This window comes from Anolis carolinensis, chromosome 4, assembly GCF_035594765.1.
Source record: "Anolis carolinensis isolate JA03-04 chromosome 4, rAnoCar3.1.pri, whole genome shotgun sequence".
In the NCBI taxonomy this organism is placed as follows: Eukaryota; Metazoa; Chordata; class Lepidosauria; order Squamata; family Dactyloidae; genus Anolis; species Anolis carolinensis.
The window spans coordinates 46,990,506-47,016,615 of NC_085844.1; the positions used below are offsets into that span (position 1 = coordinate 46,990,506).

Consider the following 26,110-nt stretch of genomic DNA (forward strand, 5'->3'; position numbering starts at 1 on the left):
AAAGGTATGTCCTGCCACATACATCAGACCAATGATGTACTACTATAGCTCCATAGGTGTCACAGTAGCCATAAGGTTCTGAGCCAGTGCTCTCAGGATAGCCTTGGTGTGTATACTTATGTTCCCTAAAACGGCTGTTGTGACATCTTCTAGTGCCACCTCCAAGATTACCTTAGCCATCTCGGGACAACTCATCGGTATTGCATCTGGAAGTTGCCACATTCAAATTTGGAGAATCCATTATTGACATCCTTGACTCAATAACCAACATCTCAAGTCTAAATAAAATCATGTGTCTCTCTTCAAATTACAAAACATTATGATAAAGGTACCATTCCAAAACTAGAGCTGGATTAATTTAATTTTGGAGGAAAAGTACTATCCATAAATGCATTTAAAATCCAATGAAATAATTTAAAAATCCTAAATTCACCCACAATTTCTTGTAGTAGCAGAAGATCTGAAGCAGACGTGGTGAGATCACCAACAAATGTAGTTTCTGGTTCAGGTAGGTGGATAATCTTTTGACTATCTTGGGATCATCTAATTGTTTTAAAAATTAATGGCTAATGTAATTAGCAATGTTTCCAATCTTAGAATGTGCAGTGGATTATGCTAAGACTGAATATGGATTGGATTATGCTATGTCCAGAGATACTATTACACTCTCCCTTGCCAATGTCGGTTGTTTTCCTCTCATCAGTAGCAAGTACGGTATTCACTTAGGATGATTAGTCCTCAGTTATCTTGAGGATCCCCCTGATTTTCTCTGCTTTTTCTAAACGCTTTAATACATGTGCTGGACCAAAACCATGTTGGTTGTAACATCCATACCTAATTTAGATATGTGAAGATTGCATTTTTGTGTAATAGTCAGAAAGAGAATGCTTTGAGGAGCAGAACACACCCTGCTTAAAAAAAGACTCCACACCATCACTAAAATGACCACAGTGTACTTTATTTAATGATTTGGTACTTTGTGTTGCAATAAAATAAAATAAAAACCCTACAAAATCCAAATATATAAAATTTTCAAGTTTTCCTTTGAAGTTTTACAAGAAAAATCAAGTTATAACTGAAGAAATTTGTAAGTATGAAGCACTACTTTCAACTTCATTTCATCACAAATTGCAACTTACTTAACAGACCAAAATAACTATGGTACTGTAGTACACCAAATACTTCACACACTGTGTTCTTTACTATAGCACATGTAACCACTGCCAAGCAAGACAGTGATCTCTAGCCAATAAAGACACTCTTCACAATCTGGACTCTAAAGGAATGTTTGTATACATGGAATCTGAATATAGCTATTTACATGAAGGATTTCTTTTCATTAACTATTTTGAGTTTTCATCTCAAAACAAAATACCAAATACCTTTGTACAATGTTTACAAGTCGTTGCACAAGAACTGTCATGAATATGGTCCAACTCAAGTCCCTGTGCTTGTACTGAGGGAAATATATCTACATTTTACCATAAACACAAAGGTGATCTCTCAGAACTTGTTTCTCTGATAATGGTAACTTTTGAGTAAAAGCACAGTAATAATGACTAGTTAGCACAATCTTTGTATAATGCAACAGGATACAACAGGAGCCAAGAAATTATTGGTCCATTCTATTCAATTTTCTAGTCTGTTCCTAACAGTAACTTCACCCTTCTCTTTTTATGAAAAAAATGTGTATACAATTATATTCCTAATACAGGATAAACTAAGTATTATGAATAGGAAAAGCACAACTCTTTTAAGGCAAATTAAGCATATACAAGCAGCTTCTGTGGTTTTTGTTCCTGGATATTTAAATTGCACATCATAGACCCAAGGTCCTGTTCCAACCATGTACGGACCTTACCCAACATCTTGCACCATTAACCCAGATGGCTAATATTCTCACCACATCATTCAGCCTCTAAAGTTATCTATCATCTCAAGCAAAGGATTATGAGCTCTCACGTTGTGCTCACAGTTCGCAATCCAGCTCCAGAAATGCGATGCAACCTGGAACCACACACATAGCATGTTCTTTCACAGTGCAACATAGGAGATACATGCAGGCACCTGTCTCTGTGCAAATATCACCCTAGGAATCGGAACAAATGGAAAAGGTGTGCTCTGCAATGGTTAGCAATTCTGTTGTTTAGAGTCTATTGTTTAGAATCTTCTACAAACTAACTAGCATGGCTTTTTGAAACAGGAAAGCATGGGAATGAGAAAGAAACCCTGAAAAAATACAAAGTGCATGTTTAAAATGTTTTGGGGAATAAATTAAAGACTGCTGAGGTAGTTTGATGTTTTTAAAAAATAGCTGTCAAAAAAGCTAAACACAGCAAAAATCTCAAAGGTTGCTTGGAATTTGCTTACTTAAAGGTGTAAAAGAATATGGATACTTGGATACTAATAAAAAGGGCACAATTTAACCGACATGAAATAACTCCAATGCCTACTTGGTTTCTGGAATTCAAACAGTTTTTAACAGTTTTCAAATATCCACCTGGTCTCAACATTTCCTGGATCATATTTGGGAATCCTCTTGGTATGATGTGAATTTTCCAACTATGTAATTGTATGGAAAAGGAAAGACTAATGTAAATTTTCAGTTACTGATTTGTTTCACTATAAAGATGTATGCTTCCCTGTGTGCTTTCACTTTTTTATATAATTTTTTTTAATTCATGTTTACACTAGTATTGTAGCTTTCTGATAGGAGATAAGAACTAGAATATAGCTATAGTATTCTGGCAGCAACCACATTTGAGCATGTCAATGCTCCGAAGAATTTTCTAGCAGTATGTTCACAAGACACTTTTTTAAACCAGTGAATATGATTATTTACAAGCCTGACAGTGCTAAGATGTGCCATTCATTTGGTAGGAAAATTATGTTGAAGTTCTTTGGCCAGTTTATCCTTAAAGTCCCTAGTGTGAACAATGCAAATCTATTTTGGAATATACCTCACAACCTCTCAGGATGCCTGCCATAGTTGTGGGCAAAACATCAGGAGAGAATATTTCTGGAACATGGCCATACAGCCCGGAAAACACATAACAACCCTCTATTTTGGAATGCTGAATAGTCCATAGATTTTTGGACAAGACTGTCTCAGAATTGTCTGGATCAAAAACACTTTTTTGCCTTCTTGAAGTTCATTTCCTTTTAAAACTGATGCAACTTTGCTCAGGGATATTTAGCTGAAGTCATGCACACACCTCTCCCAATTTCACATACATTTTTATCCAGATTAACTCTTATTTCAACATAGGCACTTTTTGCAACACCCAAGGATGGCAAATTAATTTAGACAAGCCTTTTTTTTTCACCCTAATGCCTTCCAGATTTTTTGAACTACAGCTTTCTTCATGGACAACTGTTGGGGATAATGGGATCGGAAGAGCAAAACATCCAAGGGAAAATGGGGAGTATGGTTTAGAGGGGCATGGCAAATTGTAGTTCTATCCTCTCTTATCTCATTCCTTGGGGCGTCAGCTTCATGGATTTTAGAGAAGGAAAATGAGAACAACCCTATATTGGTGGCCTTGATAGGAACATGGGAGGAGGAACATACACATACAAGCAGTATGACTATATTATTGTTACATTACATCAGTAGTGCAAAATTCAGGGGATATAGGCAGCTTTTATATCAGGGCATTGTTGGATTTTCGAGGAGTATCCAAGGTCCATCATATTTGATATTTCCTTTGAAGTTTAAAAGTGGCACACAGTATACAAACTAAACCCACAGTGTGGATTATAATTACATGGAAAATCTAGAAAACTGACAGGTTTGAAGTATATTCACAAAGTAGATGTCATTCATTTTAGTGATATTGAAAAAAGCTTTTAAGATAAAAAAAATCAGGCATTTTACACATTATAAAGCAATTGTGCCCTCAGATAACATCATTTCTTAATCTAAAACCAGATCTAGTTTTTCAAAAAGATTCAGTGGCCCAAAACAATAAAATATTATGTTCTCCAGGACAATCAGGTACAATATGGCCAGAGGACAACATTTCGAGGTATGCCTTGCAAAAGTATTCCACAACATATTTTGATTTTCCACAACCGGGAACTACAATGGAATTAATTGACATAGTTTCTAGAGATGTGAGTGGTATTTGTTTCATCCGTTTCATTCATCTATTCGTTTAGTATCATCCATCCAGATGCATGAAATGAAAGATGCCATTTTCAGATGAAACAAAAGGTGACATGAAAGAAAAAGCTGCACAGTCACCGTGCTTGATTTAGTTTTTCTTTCGTTTTGGGGCGCATAACAATAAGCAGGTACTGACAATGGTCTGCTTTCCCATTATAGTTGATGTGTACCATTGGGTGTTAATAATAATTTTAATATTAATAACAGTAATTACTCTGGGACCCTAAGCTGAGTCTGGGAGAGGTCTGCTTTCCCATGATAGCTGATATGTACCACTGGGTGTTAATAATAATATTAATATTAATAACAATAGTTACTCTGGGATCCAAAGCTGAGTCTGAGAGAGGTCTGCTTTCCCATGACAGCTGATGTGTGCCAATGGGTGTTAATAATATTAATAATAATAAAAAATAGCACTCTGGGGAAGACCCAAACGTTTTAAAAGTTGGTGGGCTAAAAGGGGTTGAAATACCCTCAGTGGCGATTTTTACCCCTCTAGTCCAAAAACCGAGTGGGGTTTTTTTTTTTTTTCAGATGTGAGACGAACATTCTAGTCGTATAGGCGCCCCATTTTCGGAAATGGGGACAAAAACTAAACTGAAACAAAATGAATGAAACTAAACAAAATGAACAGCAATTCCATACAAATGCACACCACTGATAGTTACCCTTGATTAATATAAGATACTCAGAAAGTATCTGCGACTCAAAAGGAAATGAATACTGCATGACACTGCAGACCCAAGGGGGGGGGGGCAATTTGTGGAAGTTTACCATGCTAGCAAGAGCAGAATTTGGGATGGTAGTGCACACATTGTTAACCTCCTGATGGGACTTCTGCAAAACGCTTTACATTGGTCTACCTCTGTACCAAATTTGGAAACTCCAATTAGTTCAAATCACTGTAGTCAGATAAGGTACATGAACAACAAGAAGCGAGCACATTACACCCATACTAAAGTCACTCCATTGGTTGTCAATTCATTTCTGGACAAAATACGAAGTGTTGGTTTTGACCTTCAAAGCACTACATGGTTTGGGTCTAGGTTGCCTACCTTCCCATACAATCAGCCCACACACTGAGGTCCTCTGAGGGCTGCTACTCCAGCCGCCAGAACCCAACTGGCAGCCATCACCCAGAGGAAATTTTCATTGGCCACCCCAAGACTATGGAATGACCTGCCAGAAGAGTCCTGACAGCTAAATCAGCTGTCAGAACTGAAGACACTTGTCTTAAAAAAGACTTACCGAGTCAACTTTAGCTTGTGAATTTTATTTGCATTTGTCAGTAATTTTTAACTTGCATTTAAACTATGTGTGTGTTGCATTTAATAGCATTTTATCTATTTGTTGTAACTATGTTGTACCCCGCCACAAACCATAAGGAGAGGTGGGTATTACATTATTATTATTATTATTATTATTATTATTATTATTATCATTATCATTATTATTATTGTCACAGTTGTTATTATTAAGCCAACTCCACCTTTCTCAAGTATCTTTGTCTCTTTCATCCAATGACTACTGAAGAAAGATTGCCAAGTACTTCTTTGATGGCATTTTGTTGTGGGATATCACTACTTCCTCTGTTTAGGAGGGCATAAGAATAATTAGCCTTTGGCATTTTTCTTTGGTGATTTCAATTTTTATTTACATTTTTTGATAAGATTGCTGGACTGGACCGAATGAAGTGCACATTCTGATTTACACCTGTAGTATGGTCTTCTGACCAGCAGCAGGACTTCATTATCATTCTAATGAACACTTCATTTGCATTGTCAAAATTTAGTGATCATACGAGTGTGACATAACATGGGATACCTTTTTCACCGTTTATGGCATGAGTGTGGAGATCATAGGGTTAAGAACACATTGGTGAGCTCCCATTAGCACCTTTAGAAATGATTGGCCATGTCAGAGAGCTGTATGTCAAAGGTTACAAGCCTTTGTACAGGATATGGTCAACAGTTGTAGTTAGCTTATGCCGTCCATCCAATGATGTGAGACCCTTGGACTGGGTAGTAAAATAAGAGCAACTTTCAGGGATCTTATGAGGACATGGAAATTTTGTCATGTTGGAATAAGATTAGTTCTTCCTCTGTTCATATTTTCATTTTGGAATATCTATCTATCTATCTATCTATCTATCTATCTATCTATCTATCTATCTATCTATCTATCATCTATCTATCTATCTATCTATCCCTGGTTCTGCCAGATTTATTTTTCATCATCTCCCTATTTCCTTCTTCATCTCCAGTAAGCAAGATACCTTTTCGGGTTTAGGAATATTATTTCACAAGTTGAAATCTATGGAATCAAATTAACAGACAAAGTAGAAAACTCTGTATATGCGGGAAAGAAGATTGAGTTTATCAGTGTTTGACAGTGACAAAGTTTTTATAGAGCTGCCTCTTCACTTTTTAATCTGGCTTTGCTGCATAGATTATGTCATTTGAAATCCATGTAGATGATTTCACTCAAGCATAAATAATGCAATCCTATATACTCTTAACTGAATGTAAGTCCTATTGCACAAGTGGATGCTTACTTCAGTATATATAAATAAACAGTATAGTGAGTAATAACATGTAATCACTTGATGGTAATATATTTCTAAGAAAAACAAAACATCTTATTTGGAACTTGCCTCATCGAAACCTGACAGATTACAAAGTTTAAGAGCAGAAGTTAAAATGAAGCTATGGGGCAATAAAGTCATCGCTGGAAATGTATTCCACAGTCTTTAGAATTATGCTGTAAAGACTGTAGACCCATGGATATAGGCAAAAAAGATAAAAAGGGTTAATCTTAGTGAACTATTTCTAGTAAAAAAAAGAAGACTGATTCCTGTGGCAGATGAGGGAGAAACTGCTCCTTGGATTGAAATCAATAGCTAAAAAATATCCTTCAGCTGATACTATGAATACATGCATAAGTTACAGTTAAGACCCTAACAGAAATGATAGAGATTATTGTATTTCTCCCTTTTAGAGTTGCTGAAAGTTTAATAGTATTTTGGAAAAGGATGAGAAGAACATTCAGACAAATGTCTCCTTTCTCAGCAGCACCCTGAAATATATTGAAATCTCTTGCTGATTTTAATCCCAGCGCACTGGGATGGCATTTTTCAGAGTCATGCTGAAAGTACACAAAGCTATATTTGTAATGTAGACATTACATGGCATTATCACCTGAGCAGAAAACAAGGAATTTCTAGTCAAAGACTAGGAATAAAAGCGATCAGCAAGAAAATGAAGGAAGCAAGACTACGGTGGTACAGCCATGTCATGAGAAGAGAACCAACATCAGCACAAACAACACTAAATCTGGAGATTGCAGGATGACTATATGGATGGCCAAAGAAAAGGTGAATGGACAGCACTAACAAAGACATGCATGCTGCCAACCTGAGACCCGAGGATGCCCAAAACAAAACCCTGTGGAAACAACAGTCACAACGCTAACCTCTCCATTGGGAAAATAGCTTAGAAAGAAGTTTTTAAACATTTTCAAATATTCTTTCCATCCCTAAGCCTATCTTCTCAGCCTCCACCCATTTGCACCCACCATAGAAATGTCTACCTATTTTCTACCAGCCATACAGGAATGCATATGCCTTTCATCCACTAAATATGCCCCTTCTCACTTGATGTCAGCAAAATGACCACGGGGTCACTCATATCTGCTAATATCTGCCTTCATATCTGTTTCTTCCACTCCTTCCAATTTGGAATTAAACAGTCTATTAGCTGGGTGTGAATATGGCAAAATATCTTTTTAGGGAATGAATAGTAACCTGCTAAACTAGATTTGGAAAGAGAACATCCACCTGCTGCAATATTTTATATGCTGTACTAAACGGACGATATTTCAACATCACATATATTATATATGCTAGCTACAGTATATCGTCTGCTTTGCCATTTCTACCTTGGAATTATACTCATGGGCTATTGCATGAATGCACTAGGTATTTAATATGGATTTACTCCTTCCACTGGTGTTTTATTTTCAAGACTTGGCAGTGTAAAATTTGTTAAAGTCAAGAAATATATTATATCTAAATTCTTATGGATAAGAAAATCTCATCGAATCATTCTGTGTTACAAATTCTGTAACAGAAAAAAGACTCTATCTGCTGGATCTATCAGCAGATTCAGTTTTTTATGTTACAATGTTGACTTGTTCAGAAATGGTTATCTCCCTATTCCCATTGCATCATGCTATGGTTTAATGGGGTCTCAAATGACAGTCATGCATAAGCCTACACTTGTCTATGCAAAGGTCTTTTTGGGTTTACTAGGTCTTACTCATCATTAATAGAAACATGATTGTATCCCCTATCTCAATTACATGAGTGGAACTTAAGTTAGTTCTGGCTAACTATTCCATCTCATTTACATGAGACTAAAATGTGACTTAATTTGGATAAAACCCTAACATATGAAACCATGATTTCTCATCTCGTGTAATAGACTGGCTTTCTGTTTTATCTAAAATTTAAACTTCAAATCTGCTGGAATACTGCCATAATCTTCCTTCAAGACCTGTCAGATTTGGTTTCGGTAAGCTCTTTCAACATGTCATATCCCAGGGAACGTTTTTGTTGGCACATCTCAACTTAGGGTCAGGCCAATAATCATCTCACATGTAAGTACTTAGTTAAAACTTTGTTCAAGTTGGACTGAGTTCAATGATAATTGAATTGCAAATTTCAAGACATTATTCACTCTGCTGAAGAAGACATATAGATATTCTGAGTTCTTCCTTAGAGAAAAAGTTGATTTAGTTTGCTATGTTTACACACAATTTTCTTATTACAGTTATAACTGGTACATTATTACGGCCAGTAATTTTAAAGATACACTTAAAGAGATGTGTCTGCTGGTGAATAACACAATAAAACTACTTTTTAGGTTATTATTTCTGTGTATCCAACAGTAATTTGAAGGTTCTAGAGCTGTGCAGATGTATGTGGAGATTGTGGTTTGCTACTTCCTGGAAAATGTATAGAACCAGAAGCCAGCAATCCAATATCACAAGTATGTGTGAGATCATGGTATTGAAATATTAGATCTTCGTATCCCTTGTTTATCACACATTAGTTGTTTGTTAAATCTCTCTGTAGCAGAAACAGGATTTTACTATTTCATCCAGTATACACATTGTGCTGTGTTTGAAACACTTAGCTGAAAATTTCATCGTTCTTACAATAGCCTAAAAGTACCCATGGAAGCTTTCATATGGCATTATATTGTAAAACAAATTAATACAACATCATATTAATGCACAAAGGATCAGCTGATGTAACTGTAGACCAATCTTTAAACTTTTAAGTTATTAAAGAGACTGAAATATATGAGAAAAGGTTATAAAAAGTAACACCTTTGTGTCCTGTGTTTTTGCTTTATAAAAATATCAACATACTCCATGAGTTATTCCAGTTTGCACCAAGTTTTGTTTCTTTAAAAAAAATACTATCAAATTTTGATTTGCACCTTTAATGCAACTGAAAGCACCATCAAGGGATACTTTTAATATAAGGAAATACATAATTATCTTTACCAAGGTAAAGAGGTATTTTATTTTGTAAGCAAAGCCACTCCTGTATAAGTTCTCTAAACCACAGTTTAGCACTGTACAAATGAATCAAACCTATGATTTTTGCACCACCTCATCTCTGTGGCATTACTAAGAGAAGCCAAGTAATGCTTATTTTTCTTTTAGATTAACCTCAGGTAGTAAATCCAGAATAACTATTGTTATTCTAAGTATGGTTAGGTCTAAAAAGGCCTTCTTTTGTTAATAAAGCAGTCTTATTTCACATAAGCAAAGAGAAATTGCTTAGTCAAGACTTTAGATAACATGATAATCCCCAGTTAATCTAAAATGTACTTTGGAACATCCAGTTTCACACCCATTATGGCGGAACGAGTAGTACAAAAAACTTGCTGAAGTTCATTTGTGTAATGCTAAATCATGATTCAGCATTGTGTCTGAATGTAGTGAAACAGATTTTGGCCAGATCAAGAATACCTTGTGCACAGCTTGGTTTCCTATATGATTACATTATATACTTACACACAGGTGTTTGGTTTTCACTTTAGGCAGAGCCTGGAAATGAAGGATGTAGGTTTTTTCTTCCCAGCTTCTTGCTTCCTGTGTTACACATGTTCTGTCCGTCAAACAATAATATCAAATTTGCAGTTACACAATGTTTGGCACTAGAAAGGTGTGATATGCTGTGGTTGGTTATCACATCTATATTCACTCTCTCTCATACACACACAAACACAACACCAAGCATCCCAGAACCTGAAAAAATAAGCAAAAAGACATTTTATCTCTTGATGCTGTTTTAAACATAGTCTGTAAAAGGCTCAGAATGATGAATTTTACCTTGTTTTCATTTCTCTCTTTTTTGCAATTGAAAACTTAATCATGATTATCATTTAATGTACATTGATAAATGCTAGAGCTTCTTGCATTTGCTGAAAACTGGGGGTGGGGTCATCTGCATAGAATTTCCTTTAAAAAAACAAACAAACCCCTGAAGTTGTACATATAATATTGATTTAGATAAAAAAAAGAAAATAAGTGAATAAATCAAGAAACTCAATAGCTACTTTGATTACAACACATATAATTAGATATATTAGAATCTAATTTAGTTCTAGAGTAGAAAAAACCAATAATGTTTTTTTTCAATAATAACTCTTTTGTAAATATTTTATGATTTACCTATTCAAGACTAGAGGATGATATAATTTCTTTTATAGAAACTAGAATTCACATAACAGTAATATTGCCTTTTACAAAATAAGTGATTTTGACAAGTTTTTCTAAATGATTTCTTCAGTTTGCAAATTCTTCGTTCTATAAATGCAAACATCAATAATCGAATTTTCTCTAAAACAACATTAATAAAAGCACTAACTGGTAACTGATATCATTCATTCAAATTCTCCTCCTTTAATTTAAAATGCTATGCAGTGCACTTTGAAGGAAATAGGAAGTTATTGAACCAGGTCTATTTTTCAGTCAAAACTACTGATTCTTTGAGGCTCTTCGATACTGCTGCTTTCTAGGTGTATTGCAGACAGACTGTGGAAAAGTGGATCAAATGATAATCATGATGGTAGCCAGAGTAAGGATACTATTATAGTTTGCTGCTCTGTTGTAGAGTGAAGTTTAAGTTATTGCCACGGCCCTTATAGCACCCTTTTATTTGGATGTATCACAGCCGCTGCATTGAGTTTATTTTGCTTTAAAAAATATTTATAGTGTTGTTTCATATTCCAACCGCTCCTGTATAAGGGCATCATCTTTATATTGTAGTCGTGGAGGAGCAGGAGAACATTCAAAAGCTAAAATGGCCTTTCGTAGGCTCCTGTCCAATACATGTCTCTCCCATGCTGGATACCTGTTCCTGAAAAGATCAATTTTAATGACAGATTCTTCAATCCTTGGAGGCCGGGATGAAGGGGTAGAAGGTGCAGTTGGCCTCACCTGAAAGACGGGTACACACCCATCTCTCTCTGCAAATTTCTGATCCCGGTCGCTTGTGACACTCCGGTTATTAGAAATAGACCTTAAAGTACTTGATGCTACTTCTGGAGGAAGTGTGAAGGCAGCTACAGAGTCCTCACAAGCACAGCTTGGCGACTGCCCAAACCTTGGTCCATTGGGGTGAAAGAAGGCATAGTACATCAGCATAAAAACAATGCCAGTTAAAAAGCTGCTGAATACCACACATAGTGCCGGAATGGCAAATGCATCAGAAATCATAGGAGCCTTGTATAGGTACCAAAGGGCACTCAGAGCAGTATTTTCCAAAAGGATAACAAAATAATAAATAAAAAGCCTACAGCGTGTCCTTCCCTCCTTGACATTGAACCAACTAAAGATATAAATTATCCCAACAACCATGTCAAAGACAATTTCTTCCCACTTAGTGATGCAGAACTCTGTCTCACAATGGACAATCCAGAAGGTCATGATACACCAATGGAGAACGATGAAGATCCCAAAGTAGAGTTGGAAAACGGAGGCAAAGAGAGCAAAAGTAATCACCCTGGCTGCAATTGTGAAGAAATGCCAGCAAAACTGGATGATTACAGCCATATAACTGATTGGTTTCTTGTCATCACGGGAATCACGGAGAGCTTTTTGATACGAAGCCAAAGCCCAGGCCAAAGACACAAGAGATGCTGCAGCAGTAAGACCTAGAAAGGAAGGGAAAAACAAATACAGTATATAATCAATAATTTAGAAATTGCTTTTATGGGTTGCTTTTATCTAGGAGACACCTATACGCATGTATGCAGAAATAAGTTCTATTTAGTTCAATTGGGCTTGCTTCCAGGTTAGTGAGTACAGAATTGAAACATTAATGATTTAAGGGAAATCCCATGTCTTTACTCTTATTTTGAAAGAATGGACATCTTGAGCCAGGCATTGATAGCAGGTTTAGTTGCAGCTCTGTTTCGGTGGTCCCATAAAACTATAAAAGTCACAATGGCAGTCTTTCATTATGAAAGTACGATTTAATGGATATAAGTGCAAATAAAAGTTTCAGACCCAAATGGTTAATTATCTGAAAGGATTCTCCAGGTCACCCAAAGCACACTTTTGGTTGGCTACCAAGTTGCAGTAGAGACAAAAGTTCCATGCCCAAAGAATTGCCAGTTGGCAAAATAATGTTTATTGCCATTTATTAAGTGTAGTAGCCTACATCTAAATGTTCATACAGACGCCACTCCCTTTTTATTCCACACATTTCTTCATCATTCATGGCAAGTCCTCCAATAATGAAACTATCTTTTTTCTAAAGGACAAACCCATCTTCTAAACTAAGGACTTAAAATGAAATTATTTTCCTGAGATTCAAAGAAAAAATAAAGAGAGAAATCTGTTACCTAGAAATCAGTTAGCCCCAGCTCCTGCCAACCTAGCAGTTTGAAAACATGCAAATGTGAGTAGATCAATAGGTACCGCTCCGGCGGGAAGGTAACATGGAGGTGTATATGGACAACGCCAGCTCTTCGGCTTAGAAATGGAGATGAATACCAACCCCCAGAGTTGGTCACGACTGGACTTAACGTCAGGGGAAAACCTTTACCTTTACCTTGGGGGTTTATCACAATGACTGATGATGCCATCAACGGAACAAGGTGAGGGAATCATCATAAAGCAAGCTAGGCATCTAGCCTGGAGTGAGGAATGATCTAGAGCAGTGGTGGTGAATCTATAGCACGCGTGCCAGAAGGGGCATGCAAAGCCCTCTCTACTGGCACGCATGCCATCACTCACCATCCCACTTGCCCACTCGCCTTCACCCCCCCCCCCCCACTTACTCATCTGCACATTTGCCTGCCCCTCTTGCTTTTGCGGTTGCCCCCTTGTTTAAACAATTTCATGAATTTAGAAATAGTAAGTAACGTTTTAGATGAGGAACATGAGAAGGGGAGTAGAAAGGGGGGGGGCAGAGACATTGAATAGGAATGGGTTTTACGGAGATATACCAGGTCAAAACTAGCACCTCAATCTGTACCAGAAAATCTTGAATTCCTGACACACTAGCACTTTGGGATCGGTCATGTCTAATCTGGTCTTATTTTCTTTTGCTTGAGCCCAGTGAATAACAAGCAAGTCAACTGTGCAAAAGAATGTGTGGGAGAACTGCTAGCACAAACAGTGAGGTATTCATTATGGCAGTATTATTCTATATGGGACAAATACTGGATGACACAAATTCCTACATGTTTATTTGAAGCATGATGATACAGTGTTGGCTGGTAATAATTATACCCACCACACTGATAAGAACATTGTCTTATAAATGGATTTTAGTCATAATCATATGCTGTTTGGTACCAATTATGATTGTATGAAACCAATGATTACATATGCACACAACATGTGTAATATAAAGGAGTAGCAGTAATGTACTGATGAGTAAGAAAAGAACTCAAAAGGGATGTAGAAATACCCACATTGTCAAGTACAGTAGAGTCTCACTTATCCAACGCTCGCTTATCCAACGTTCTGGATTATCCAATGCATTTTTGTAGTCAATGTTTTCAATACATCGTGATATTTTGGTGCTAAATTCATAAATACAGTAATTGCTACATAGCATTACTGCGTATTGAACTACTTTTTCTGTCAAACTTGTTGTCTAACATGATGTTTTGGTGCTTAATTTGTAAAATCATAACCTATTTTGATGTTTAATATGCTTTTCCTTAATTTATTATTCATTTTATTTACAGCATTTATATTCCGCCCTTCTCACCCCGAAGGGGACTCAGGGCGGATCACATTACACAAACAGGCAAGCATTCAATGCCTTTTAACACAGAACAAAGACAAGACAAATATAGGCTCATGACCTCCTGGTCAGAGTAATTCATTGCAGTTAATTGCAGCTGGCTTGCTCTCCCGCCTGCGCCACAGCCCGGATATTCGCTTATCCAATGTTCTGCCGGCCCGTTTATGTTGGATAAGTGAGACTCTACTGTATTTAGAAGGCATTATTTTGCATACATATAATTTAATCGTATTAGTCTTAGTATGCTCAATCAGATATGTTGACACATGATCATAAAAAGAACAATTTTGTGCTTATTAAGCTGTGGACCTGGACATGTGTGTGTGACATTTTTTAAAATGAAATTCACAGCAAAACATTTAGATAGTAGAATAGAAATAGGATACTATTTTCAAAGATGGCATCTGAGGGCCACTGCGTTTCTAGAGATACTTTCAACCAGCCTCCTTCTGAAATAATTGATATAATGAAATATGATCATTTTTTGGTTGTGGGTAGGGATATTCAAAATGGTGAAAAAATATTTTGAATGTTTTATCTCTGAAGAGAATAATACTGCACCAACAAGAATTTTTGCATTTTGGAATTTAGGGTGCATTTATTCTGATGCACACAATTATCCCAGGGCCATTCCAGGGTGGCAAATACAGGATCAATTCCAGGATGGTTTCAAAAGCCACCCCGCCAGTTGCTATGGAGGCGGAAGAGAGTCCTGATCATCCAGTGACTCCAAGCCCAAATGGCCATCCTTACTGTCTCCCTGCCATTCTCATTGTTGTGGTAGCCAGTGGGAACAAGCCTTCATCTGGAGTGATATACTCCAGTGCCTCAGAGTGATGTGGGAGGGGGAGGAGGAATTACCCTGTCTTTTCCCCTTCGCTTTTCTGGTAAGTCCAGCCAGCATCACCACAGGCAATGAGTGACTGAAACCAGCCATGTCACACCCACTGTCCACTGTGACAATGAGAAGAGGGAGGATACTTGACTGTCTCTCCATATCTCTGGGTTGACTGAGCCCAAGGAATATGGGATTGCCATCTAAACTGATTTTTCATCAGTTGGAGCTGGCCCAACTGATTATACGGGTCCAAAATCACAGTTTGGAGCCATCACAAATTTGGCTATTGTTGTTCAAGGCCACATTAATCCCGAATATCCCCCATGCCTCATTTAACTGTCAAGGACTAATTCACCCACTCTTCAGGATAAATGATCACTATAAATGTACCCCTATTATGCAAAATTCATGTGTGGTCATTTTGCACAGAAAACAGCATTTTCTACATGCATCTACCATTCAATAGGATTTGTACTTTAGTTACTTTATCTACTTGTCCATAAGCCTTGCTATATCTTCATGGTACTTCCAACAAAAAATGTGCCATTTTAACTACAGGACCATTTAGATTGCATAAATACTTTTGTTTCCAGAATTATACATGTTTTTCCAAGCACACCAACTAAAAGTGGGAGAGAAACATAGCAGGACCTTTAAGACTTACTGATCATTTTAGCATGAGATTTCATGAATATTAATTCACTTCTTCAGGTGCCTTGAAGTGCCTTTATTATAGCATCTGAAGAAGTGGACAGAAAACCACAAATGTGCATGGTAAAATAGATCAGGAAGTCTTAAAAGTGCTGCTGGTTAGTTTCCCTATTTCTCTTTCCTTTTGATGCTTAAATATACTGATATGGGTTCTTCTTCAATAATAACACCAAATATGGTGGGCTTTGGAAAACATAACAACAACAACAGGAAGAGGAAGCAGCAGCAGCTATATCCTGCCCCCTCCCCCCAGAGGGACTCTGGGCAGCTTACAAGAAAACAAATGAATAAATGACTATGAGGCTCTTTAAAACCAGTATATGTTATATGTTATATATTCATGGGAAGAGGCGAACAAGAAATGTATTACAACAACAATTTATTACAACATTTATATCCCGCCCTTCTCAGCCCTGAGGGGGGACTCAGGGTGGAAAAAAGTCAATGTTGTTATTTGTGTTATTGCTCTGAGTTTGTCATAGGGTAACCCTTGCTCCACATGCTTCTTCTACACTGTATGAATGACACATGAAATATTCTGGAGGAGTGACAAAATGAATAGCACGTTAACATCCTCAGAGTCGGAAGGATCTTTATCTGTATTACAAAAGAACAGCCAGAAACCAGATTGAACCATACTTATGCATTTCAGATTGATAAGTAATGTTACAGCTATTAATGCAAATTATTTTTGGCCTTTTGTTGAAGCACTTCTGGTTGTATATGTAAATTTTCTACCAGCATTGCTGCTACTAAAAAGATAAAGGTTTCCCCTGACGTTAAGTCCAGTCATGTCTGACTCTTGACGGTTGGTGCTCATCTCCATTTCTAAGCTGACACCTCCAAGGTCATGTGGCCAGCATGACTGCATGGAGCGCCGTTACCTTCCCGCTGGAGCAGTACCTATTGATCTACTCACATTTGCATGTTTTCAAACTGCTAGGTTGGCAGGAGCTGGAGCTAACAATGGGCGCTCAAGCCGCTCCTGGGATTTGAACCTGGGACCTTTTGGTCTGCAAGGAGTATTTTCTTCTCCTGCATCAAATGTGTGTGTATGTTTGCAGAACAATGTTTTGTCCAAAATTATTATTTTTAAAAGCTATACTTTTTCATATACAAAAGACTGTAGCTTTGGACTTTAAAGAAATGTTTGAGAAAAGTTCTCATCAATTGAATAGTCACAATTTCCCTATTTCAGTTAAACTACAGTACATAACATCTGCATTAGAAATGATAAAATACAGATTTTACTAGTAAAGCAGTAACTGATTTCAAATACTGGCATAGTGAGAAAATGTAACCTAAAAGAAGGATAGCATGAATTAAGGAATGAAGTGTATAAGCATAATATTTTGTCAATTCATTGTGTTAATGGTGACATAGAATGCATTTACACCATAGAATTAAGGCAGCTTGACACCATTTTAACTGCCATGGCTCAATGATATGGATTCCTGGGATTTGTAGTTTTAGAAGGTCTTTAGCCTTCTCTGCAAAAGAAAGTTGGTGCCTTAGCAGAATGCAAATTCCAGGATTTCCTAACTTTGAGCCATGGCAGTTAATCTGGTATCAAAATGCATTAATTTTACAATGCAGATGTATCCCCAAAACTGAATGCTAACCTTGATCCTTTGTTTCTTATTTGTCACTCTCTTGAAAATAACCCTTGTCATTTTTTAAATGCAAAGTCTCAAGCTTTGTTATTATTGTTTGCCACAAACCATTAAGGATTTTAGCTGCATAGTTTTAGCATCAGAACTAATAAATTAACTTGTCTTTTCAACCTTTTTACCACAGAAATATATTTCATTGAGTTGATTGACAGCATCTGGTTTACAGATATCAATGTGCGTTACAATATGAACCACTGCTTTTAGCCCCAGTTTGGGCTGTAACTTGTACTTATACAGAGTCATAGGAAGTCAATTTGTTTCCTTGGTTGTTTTTTTTTTTAAAGAAATTATTTGAATTTATTTTAAAGGGATGGTAATCTTAATAATTCTGTCATTTGCAGGTTTGTTGTTAGAAAGAAGCTGTTCTTTCAGGATATTATCTATAAATAACAGTAATCAATTATTATTTTTTAAAAAAAATAAAGTTTAACAGAATGTGTATAACACATGTAGGCATACATTTGTGAGGTTTTGAAGAGATATAATTTAATATCTATATTGCCAGACCTTTTGCATCTGATAGAAATGACACGGCCTCTTAGGCCTATGAAGATAAATTCTTATCAGCCAACGAGTTAGTCAGAGGGTTGAATTGTATTCTTAGGTTCCACCTACAGTATTGAAGGAATGCAATTTTACTACGCACTGACTCACTATTCAACTAGTCTCCTGTACTTGGAACTAATAAGATTTAGGTCAGAAAGTGTTGAAACACGTTTACCATGTACACAACATGGTAGCAATTTAGGCTGTAATAATTCAGCCTAATTTGTTTTAAATTTAGGAAATATCCGTATGCCACCTTTGTCAATATTACCTTAAATAAACCACCTATATCTATGCAAATTTATGTAAAGTTCTTTTAAATCCATGAAAGATTAGTGTCTCCTTAATTATACAGGTTGAACAAGCTCTTGACACCTGATCAGGAGAGATACATATTTAGGTGGTTTATGTTATAAGACATAACATGTCCCCTGGTGGCACAGTGCATTAAAGCACTGAGCTGCTGAACTTGCAGACCAAAAGGTCCCAGGTTCAAATCCCGGGAGCAGAATGAGTGCCCACTGTTAGCTCCAGCTCCTGCCAACCTAGCATTTCAAAAACTTGCAAATGTGAGTAGATCAATAGGTACCGCTCTAGTGGGAAGGTACTGGTGCTCCATGCAGTCATGCTGGCCACATGACCTGGAGATGTCTATGGACAACGCCGGTTCTTCGGCTTAGAAATGGAGATGAGCACCAACCCCCAGAGTCGGTCACGACTGGACTTAACGTCAGGGGAAACCTTTACCTTTTACTATGTTATAAGATAGAGGTAAATGTAATATATATAAACCCTATAAACCATCCAGCCTCTGTTTAAAAGCCTCCAAAGAAGAAGCCTCCACCACACTTCAGTACAGAGAGTTCCACTGCTGAATAGCTCTCACAGTGAGGAAGTTCTTCCTCATGTTCAGGTGGAATCTCCTTTCCTGTAGTTTGAAGCCATTGTTCCACATCTTAGTCTCCAGGGCAGCAGAAAACAAGATAATCTGGAATTTATATGGCAGTGTAGAAGGGGACTCAGAGATTTCTAGGGTTCCATATAAAATCCAGATTATCTGCTTTGAACTAGATTATATGGAAGCGTAGACTCATATAATCCAGTTCAAACCGGATAATGTGGATTATCTGCTTTGATAATCTATTTTTTATTGTAATTTATTAGTCAGTTTTCACAAAGCATACATATTTAAGCATTTAAGGGTTCTGGGTAAGGAAAGGGTGTGTGGGAAAGGACCTAGGGAGGAAAGGAGGGAAGGGAAAGAAATAGGGTGAAGGAAGAAGCGAAGGATAAAAGAGGAAGGATAAAGGGTTTGGATAGATCCCCAGGAAACAGGGAAGAAGGGGGATTGGGGGGGGGTTGTCGATCTTCCATCTTCTCTGTTGTGGGTTAGCTACCATTTAGAGTCTGTTTTTATTCATTTTACTGGTTGGTTTTTTCCCTTCCCTTTATATTTCGACCCCAGTCTTGTTTTCATCTCCTTTACATTTTTTCATGTATTCTTCAAATTGTTTCCAATCTGTTTGTTTTACAGGTTTTCCTCTATATTGTTTCAGCAAAAAAGTTAGTTTGTCCATGTCATGGATTTCATCCAGCTTCTTCAGCCATTGTTCTATTGTCGGTATTTCCTGTGTTTTCCAATGTTTTACAAAAGTTATTCTTGCAGCTGTGTTCATGTATGTAAATATGTCCTCATTTGAATAAAAATCTGTATCTGTATCCATCATTCCTAGTAGATAATATTCTGGTTTCATTGGGAAGGTCTTTTAAAATATTTTTTGACTTTATTAATGTATTGCTTTCCAAAATTTTTCAGTTTCACTACATGTCCACTAAACATGGTAGTAAGAACCTATGTGACATTTACATTTCCAACAATTGTTTTGAGAATTTTTGTACATTATATTTTTTCGGGGTTATGCACCATCTATGAAACATTTTCAGTTAATTTTCTTTTAAATCTGATGCATAGATATAATTTAGTTTTTTGTTCTAAATTCATTCCCACTCTTCTAATTTGATTGGACGGCCTATGTTTTTAGCCCACTTCATCAAGCGGGTTTTGACCCCTTCTAGTTCCATGCACCACTCTAACAATTTGTCATACATCTTTGTTATCTCCTTTTTATCATTCTGGAGCATTTTATTCCCAAATGTCTCTGCTTCATTGAAGCCAATTTGTTTGTCTTTTACATATTGTTCTTTTATTTGAGCATACTGAAACCACGAAAGGTTTTTTAATATATCTGTTTTATGTCTTCTTGGTTTCTCAATTGGTATCCATCCATTTTTTTAATTAAAATTTCTTTATACCTGGGCCACTTTGTCCATCCAAGAATTTTCTTTTGATTCGCTGCAAGGGGGGAATACCCACATTGGGGTCTTATCATAAATGTGTTTTTTAATATTTTCCCCATATTTTAATTAAGGATGACCTTACAAAAGATTACCAAAATTTTTCCATTGTTCTTTTTTCATACCAGAGGTACGCATGCCATCCTCGTCTTAAGTCAAAACCTTCAAGGTACAGGATGTTCTCTTTATTTAATGTTGCCCACTCTTTCAACCATGTTAACGCACAAGCCTTGAAATACAGTTTTAGATTTGGGAGTCCAAAACCTCCCCTGTTTTTTGTATCAGTCATAACTCTATATTTAATTCTTGGCTTTTTGCCTTTCCAAATAAATTTTCAGAGTTCTTTATTCCATTCATTGAATATTTTAGAGTTCCTTATTATTGGGAGATTTTGACATAGGTACAACATTTTTGGTAGAATATTCATCTTCACTACTGCTACTCTTCCCAGAAGTGAAATGTGTAATTTTTTCCATTTTTGCAAGTCATTGCTTATTTCCTTCCATTTCGAGTAGTAGTTATTCTTGTGTGTTTATAATTGTGTGTATTTGTTTGTCACCCAGATTCCCAGGTATTTGATTTTTGTTGTAACTGTAATTCCTGTTGTTTCTTGCAATGCTCCTTAGTTCTTTTTTTTGTCATATTTTTTGTTAACGTTTTAGTCTTCTATTTGTTTAATCCCACTAATTAATTTGTGAAATACCACTAATCCTCCAAATTCTTCTATTTTACTTATCCAATTTTGTATCTGGGTTCTTGGTTCTTCTATAATACAGATGACCTCATCTGCAAATGCTCTCAATTTAAAGTCCTTGTTGGGTTGTTGTATGTCTTTCTTGTTGTTAATCTTTGTGCCTTTTAGCTGTTTGTCTCAATAAGACCTCAAGGAGAAAGATGAAAATGAAGGGTGGGAGGTGGGATAGAGGGCATTCTTGATGAGTTCCTTTCTCAATCCTAATCTCTTGCGTAAATTGTCCATTGATCATTATTCTAGCTCTTTGTTTGTCATAAATATTATTTACTGCATTCATAAATTGGTAACCACTATATATCTCTTTGAATAATAATTTGAAAAATATCCAATTTAAATTATCAAAAGCTTTTTCGGCATCTAAGGAAAGCAATGCAACTTCTTTTTGGTGATTCATTTCATAGTACTCGATAATATCTAAGATGCATCTAACATTATCCTTCATTTTCCTGCCAGGTAGAAAGCCTGTTTGTTCTTCCCCTATCCAATTATTCAAAAATTCCTTAAATCTGGTAGCTAGAATGCTAATAAATATCTTATAATTTGTATTTAGGAGTGATATGGGGCAGTAGTTTCGCACACCTGTATTCTCAGTATTTTCTTTCAGAATTGTAATTATGTCCGCCACTCTCCATGAGTCTGGGATTTCATTTTCTTGTAATGCTTGATTCACGACTTTCTTTAGATGATTAACAATTTCATCTTGCAATGTTTTATAAAAACTAGCCGGAAAGCGATCTGGTCCTGGTGATTTGTTTGGTTTCATTGACTTAATTGCTTTTCTTATTTCCCCTTCTGTTATTTCTTTATTGAGCAGTTCTCTTTGGGATTCCGTAATTTTCTCTCATTCTTGTTCCCCCAAATACGGGGATATTTTTATTGGGTCTATTTCTTCTTCTCTATATAGTTGGGAATAAAACTTATGAAATTCATCTAAGGTTTCCTCATCTGTAGTGAGGTCTATGCTGCCTTTTTAATTTTTATTATCTGTTGGTGTTGCTTTTTTTCTTAACTTTTCTGGGTAGCCAAGCCCCTGGCTTATTGGCATTTTCAAAGTTATTATCTGCTTTGATAATCTAGATTATATGGCAGTGCAGCTCCAGCCTAATTTTTCCAGAAGGCGAAGCTGTTTCCATCAATAGTGGCAACACTTCTGGATTATTGAAATCTCTTGTTTATAAAATTTCTATTTATTAATAGCCATTTTGACTATAGAACAAATTCCAGAAGTCCATAATGTGGTAATACCTTTATTTAACCAATGTATTAAAGAAAGTACTATCACACTATATACTTTGGTCACTGTCTCCCGTCAGTGATGTTCTTTGGTACTGTCGACTGTTAGGGCTGCATCATACAGCCTCATCAGATGGGGTGAAATCAGCATCCTATGATGCTTTCACCTTGTCTGGAGGATGGAGGCTCACGCTGGACATCACATGACGTTGTGCGACGTAGGTTCTGCCCCCAACCCAAGTGAAAGTGTCAGTTTTATTCAGTCAAGCAGTTGATCTCACCTACATTTACTTAAGCAGCATTTCCAATTGGTACTGTTATACAATTATTACAGCTGTGCCTTCAGCATGTCTTCTATGATTGCCATAGGGACTCAAGAACCCATGCAGATTTGTGCTCTTTTATCTTTTCCCCTTCCTGAGTTATAATGATATAATTTTAAATAATGATAATATATTACATAACTATGTTCCCAGTTCTCAGCCTAAAATTTATGTAATACTTCAGAAAATTTGCTAGAGGTAGGATCATGGTATGCAAATATCCTTTCTGGCACTGACCTCTCTTTGTAACTTGAGTTTATACTCATACTAATGGCACATCTACATTGATGCTTTATCCCTGGGCTGAACCTGAATGTCCAATTCTGGATCAGCCCCAGAATACTTTTGATCACCAGCCCCACAGCCACAATGGAGATCGGAAGGAGTCCTGATTGCCACAGTTACCATCTCCCTCCAATACTTGTCATAGTGGTGGTTTGTGTCTGCTGCTCATAGCTGGAAGTGATGTTGGCTGAGGTGTCAGAGCAACATGGGAGGCTGTTGAGCAAAGGGGTGGGCAGAACACCAACAAAATCTCTATTATATCCCAGCTCCATACCTTTAGGTAAACACATTCAAACCCTGTAGATCTAAAATTGCAGCTGCGACTTTTGCTAATATGGTTCAAGGCCATGTTAACTCAAATCAGCTTCAAGCATCATGCAACCACAATGGAGTTGACTCGCCCTTCTGGATAATGTTCTTCCTTACTAAATGTAAATTTCTTGCTGGCTGGGTGACCATATTCTGACATGTTCTAATAGATTATGGAATTCTATTCTGTAAGATTTTGAAATGCGAGAGCCAATGTACACAGTGTCACAATCTGAATGAATCCAACATGATTTTATCCACGAAGTGCTATGCAAATTGACAGTAATTTGAATTTTCCTATGCTGTATATTGAAAATGAGTTTATATTTTAACTTTACTTGAGACATCTTTGGCTGAAGTACTTGGACAAAGAGATGTATTATAAATAAGTTTAGATATTAATACATATAAATTCTATATTAACTTGAAATTCAGATGTGCCTAGCTTTTCAACACTTATTTATTTGGATTTGTTTGCAGTGAACTCCCAATATATGATCATTAATGCCAAAAGGAATAAAGATTCATCATTTTAAAATTTCATTTAGTTTGCCATAATTCAATGAAAGATGAACAAGATCAACGTATGAGTTCAGCAGTGTTATGGGTTCAATAGAATCTAATCTCAAATGAGTGTGGGAAGGAATGTGCTGTTATTACATAATGCCAAAGACAGGAAGAATTTGAATCGGAGAGCAATTTGATTTTATATTTGTTCTTTTTCTGAACATAGAAAGTAAGACACAAAGGTGGATGTGGGACATATAATGGAATTTAAAGGAAACAAGGAAAAAATGGTGATGAAGTGATGCTACAATCTGAGCTTCCTCTACAGTACACTGGAGATGAGAAAACAGAATTTGACTCTCAGAAGAACTATTAAAGATAATAAAAGAATTATTCCAATTTTAATTTTCATTGTATTATTTTTGTTACATCAGTAATAAAGAAGGCAAACAGGAAGAAAATCAATTCATTTGAAATGCAGTGTTGGTGTTCCATGAATAAAACAGAGAAAGGAATAGGTTCTAGAACAAATCATATTATGGGATGACGTAACACTATTACTACTACTAAACTACATACAGAGGTGTCCATAGGTATTTTGCCTTAGTAGGCAAAACGAATTTTGCACCCCCCCCCCGTGCTACGAGAGGCGTGGCCACACGCTGAGGGAGGCATGGCCACACACTGCAGGAGGCATGGCCGCGCGATGCGGGAGGCATGGTTGCACGATGTGGGAGGTGTGGCCAGATCTGGCCCTGCCTCCCGTGCCGCGCACCCTAGCTCCGCTTCCCATGCTGCGTGGGAGGCGGGGCAAGGGTGCGTGGGCCACAGCGGGAAGGCCCAGCCAGCCTGGATGGGCCTTCTCCTGCGGGCCTAGATGGCTGGGCCAGGCCGTGCAGGAGGCAGGGCCAGGGCACATGGGCCACGACAGGAAGGCCCAGCCAGCCTGAATGGGCCTTCTCCTTTGGGCCTGGATGGCTGGGCCAGGCCGTGCGGTGCAGGAGGCAGAGCCAGATGTGGCCCCGCCTCCCGCGGCATGCTCCCTGGCCCCGCCTCCCACACCGTGCACCCTGTCCCTGCCTCCTGTGCTGCGCAGGAGGCGGGGGCAGGGTGCGTGGGCCACAGCGGGAAGGCCCAGGCCCGAAGGAGAAGGAGGCGGGGGTGGCGCCATCCTCCCGGGGGCTCGACTGCGCCCCCGGGACAGTGGCGCCACAGGCAAATGCTTCCCTAATCTGTCGGTTGGACTGCCCCTGACTACATATAAGTATATTGATTCACTCAAGGAATTAAAGCTCCTTAGAAATCAATCCACACAATACACATGTGAGTGTCTTATCGTTAGAGAAGTAGTTATCTAAGCAAGGCTATTATTTAATATATATTTATGATATACTCAACCTTTCTCTTCCTGCATTAATCCCCGAGGAAAGCAATATACACAGTCTTACTATTTTCGCAGCAACTTAATATGTTAAATCCCTCAGTCCAAGTTCATTTTTTCTGCTGAGCTGTTTTTCAGTGTTACTCAAGTGGAGACATGTTTTCCTGATTTCTTAAAATAACAAACTCTCATTATGACAGACTACCAATTACTCCAACTTATCTAAGAATTACAAAGCTACTTACAAATGAAAAAGATCAAGTAATTTGTGTAGTCATATGGCTGAAAAATGAAAATCATAGCTGTTTACACAAATGTGTGTGCGGTTTATTTTGGAGGGGGGATGCTTTCAAAAACGGAGAGAAGCAAAGGTCTCGAATGCTTTCTACTGATTCACCAACAACTTCCCAATGCTGTTCTACAGCTCTTACACTCTGCTGCCCCATCTTATATTTGCCTTTCAGACAGGAATTTGAATAGCACTCCTTTGAATACTATTAAAAATCTAGTAGCCAGTACTGCAAACTAGAGCTTGCAACATGCTGTACAAAACCCTTCAAAAGCCATTGTAGATCTCTCCAAATTAGACACATTGTCTGTGTTCATTCAAAGTGAAGTCACAGAGTATGAGATTTGTAGGCACCTCACTTGTCTTCTCATGAGGTCTTCTTAAAAGGTAAAGGTATTG

At 37.3% G+C, this 26,110-nt stretch overlaps 1 protein-coding gene across 1 annotated transcript in view; it reads right to left on the reverse strand.

Annotated features, from left to right (window-relative positions):
- Window positions 1–937: 937 nt before the first annotated feature.
- Window positions 938–26,110, reverse strand: part of xkr4 (XK related 4) — a 155,084-nt gene continuing 129,911 nt past the window's right edge. Inside the window, exon 3 of the mRNA XM_008116188.3 lies at window positions 938–12,399. Within this exon, the coding sequence (XP_008114395.2) occupies window positions 11,453–12,399 (947 nt within the window). The 3' untranslated portion in view covers window positions 938–11,452. The remainder of the gene's footprint in view (window positions 12,400–26,110) is intronic.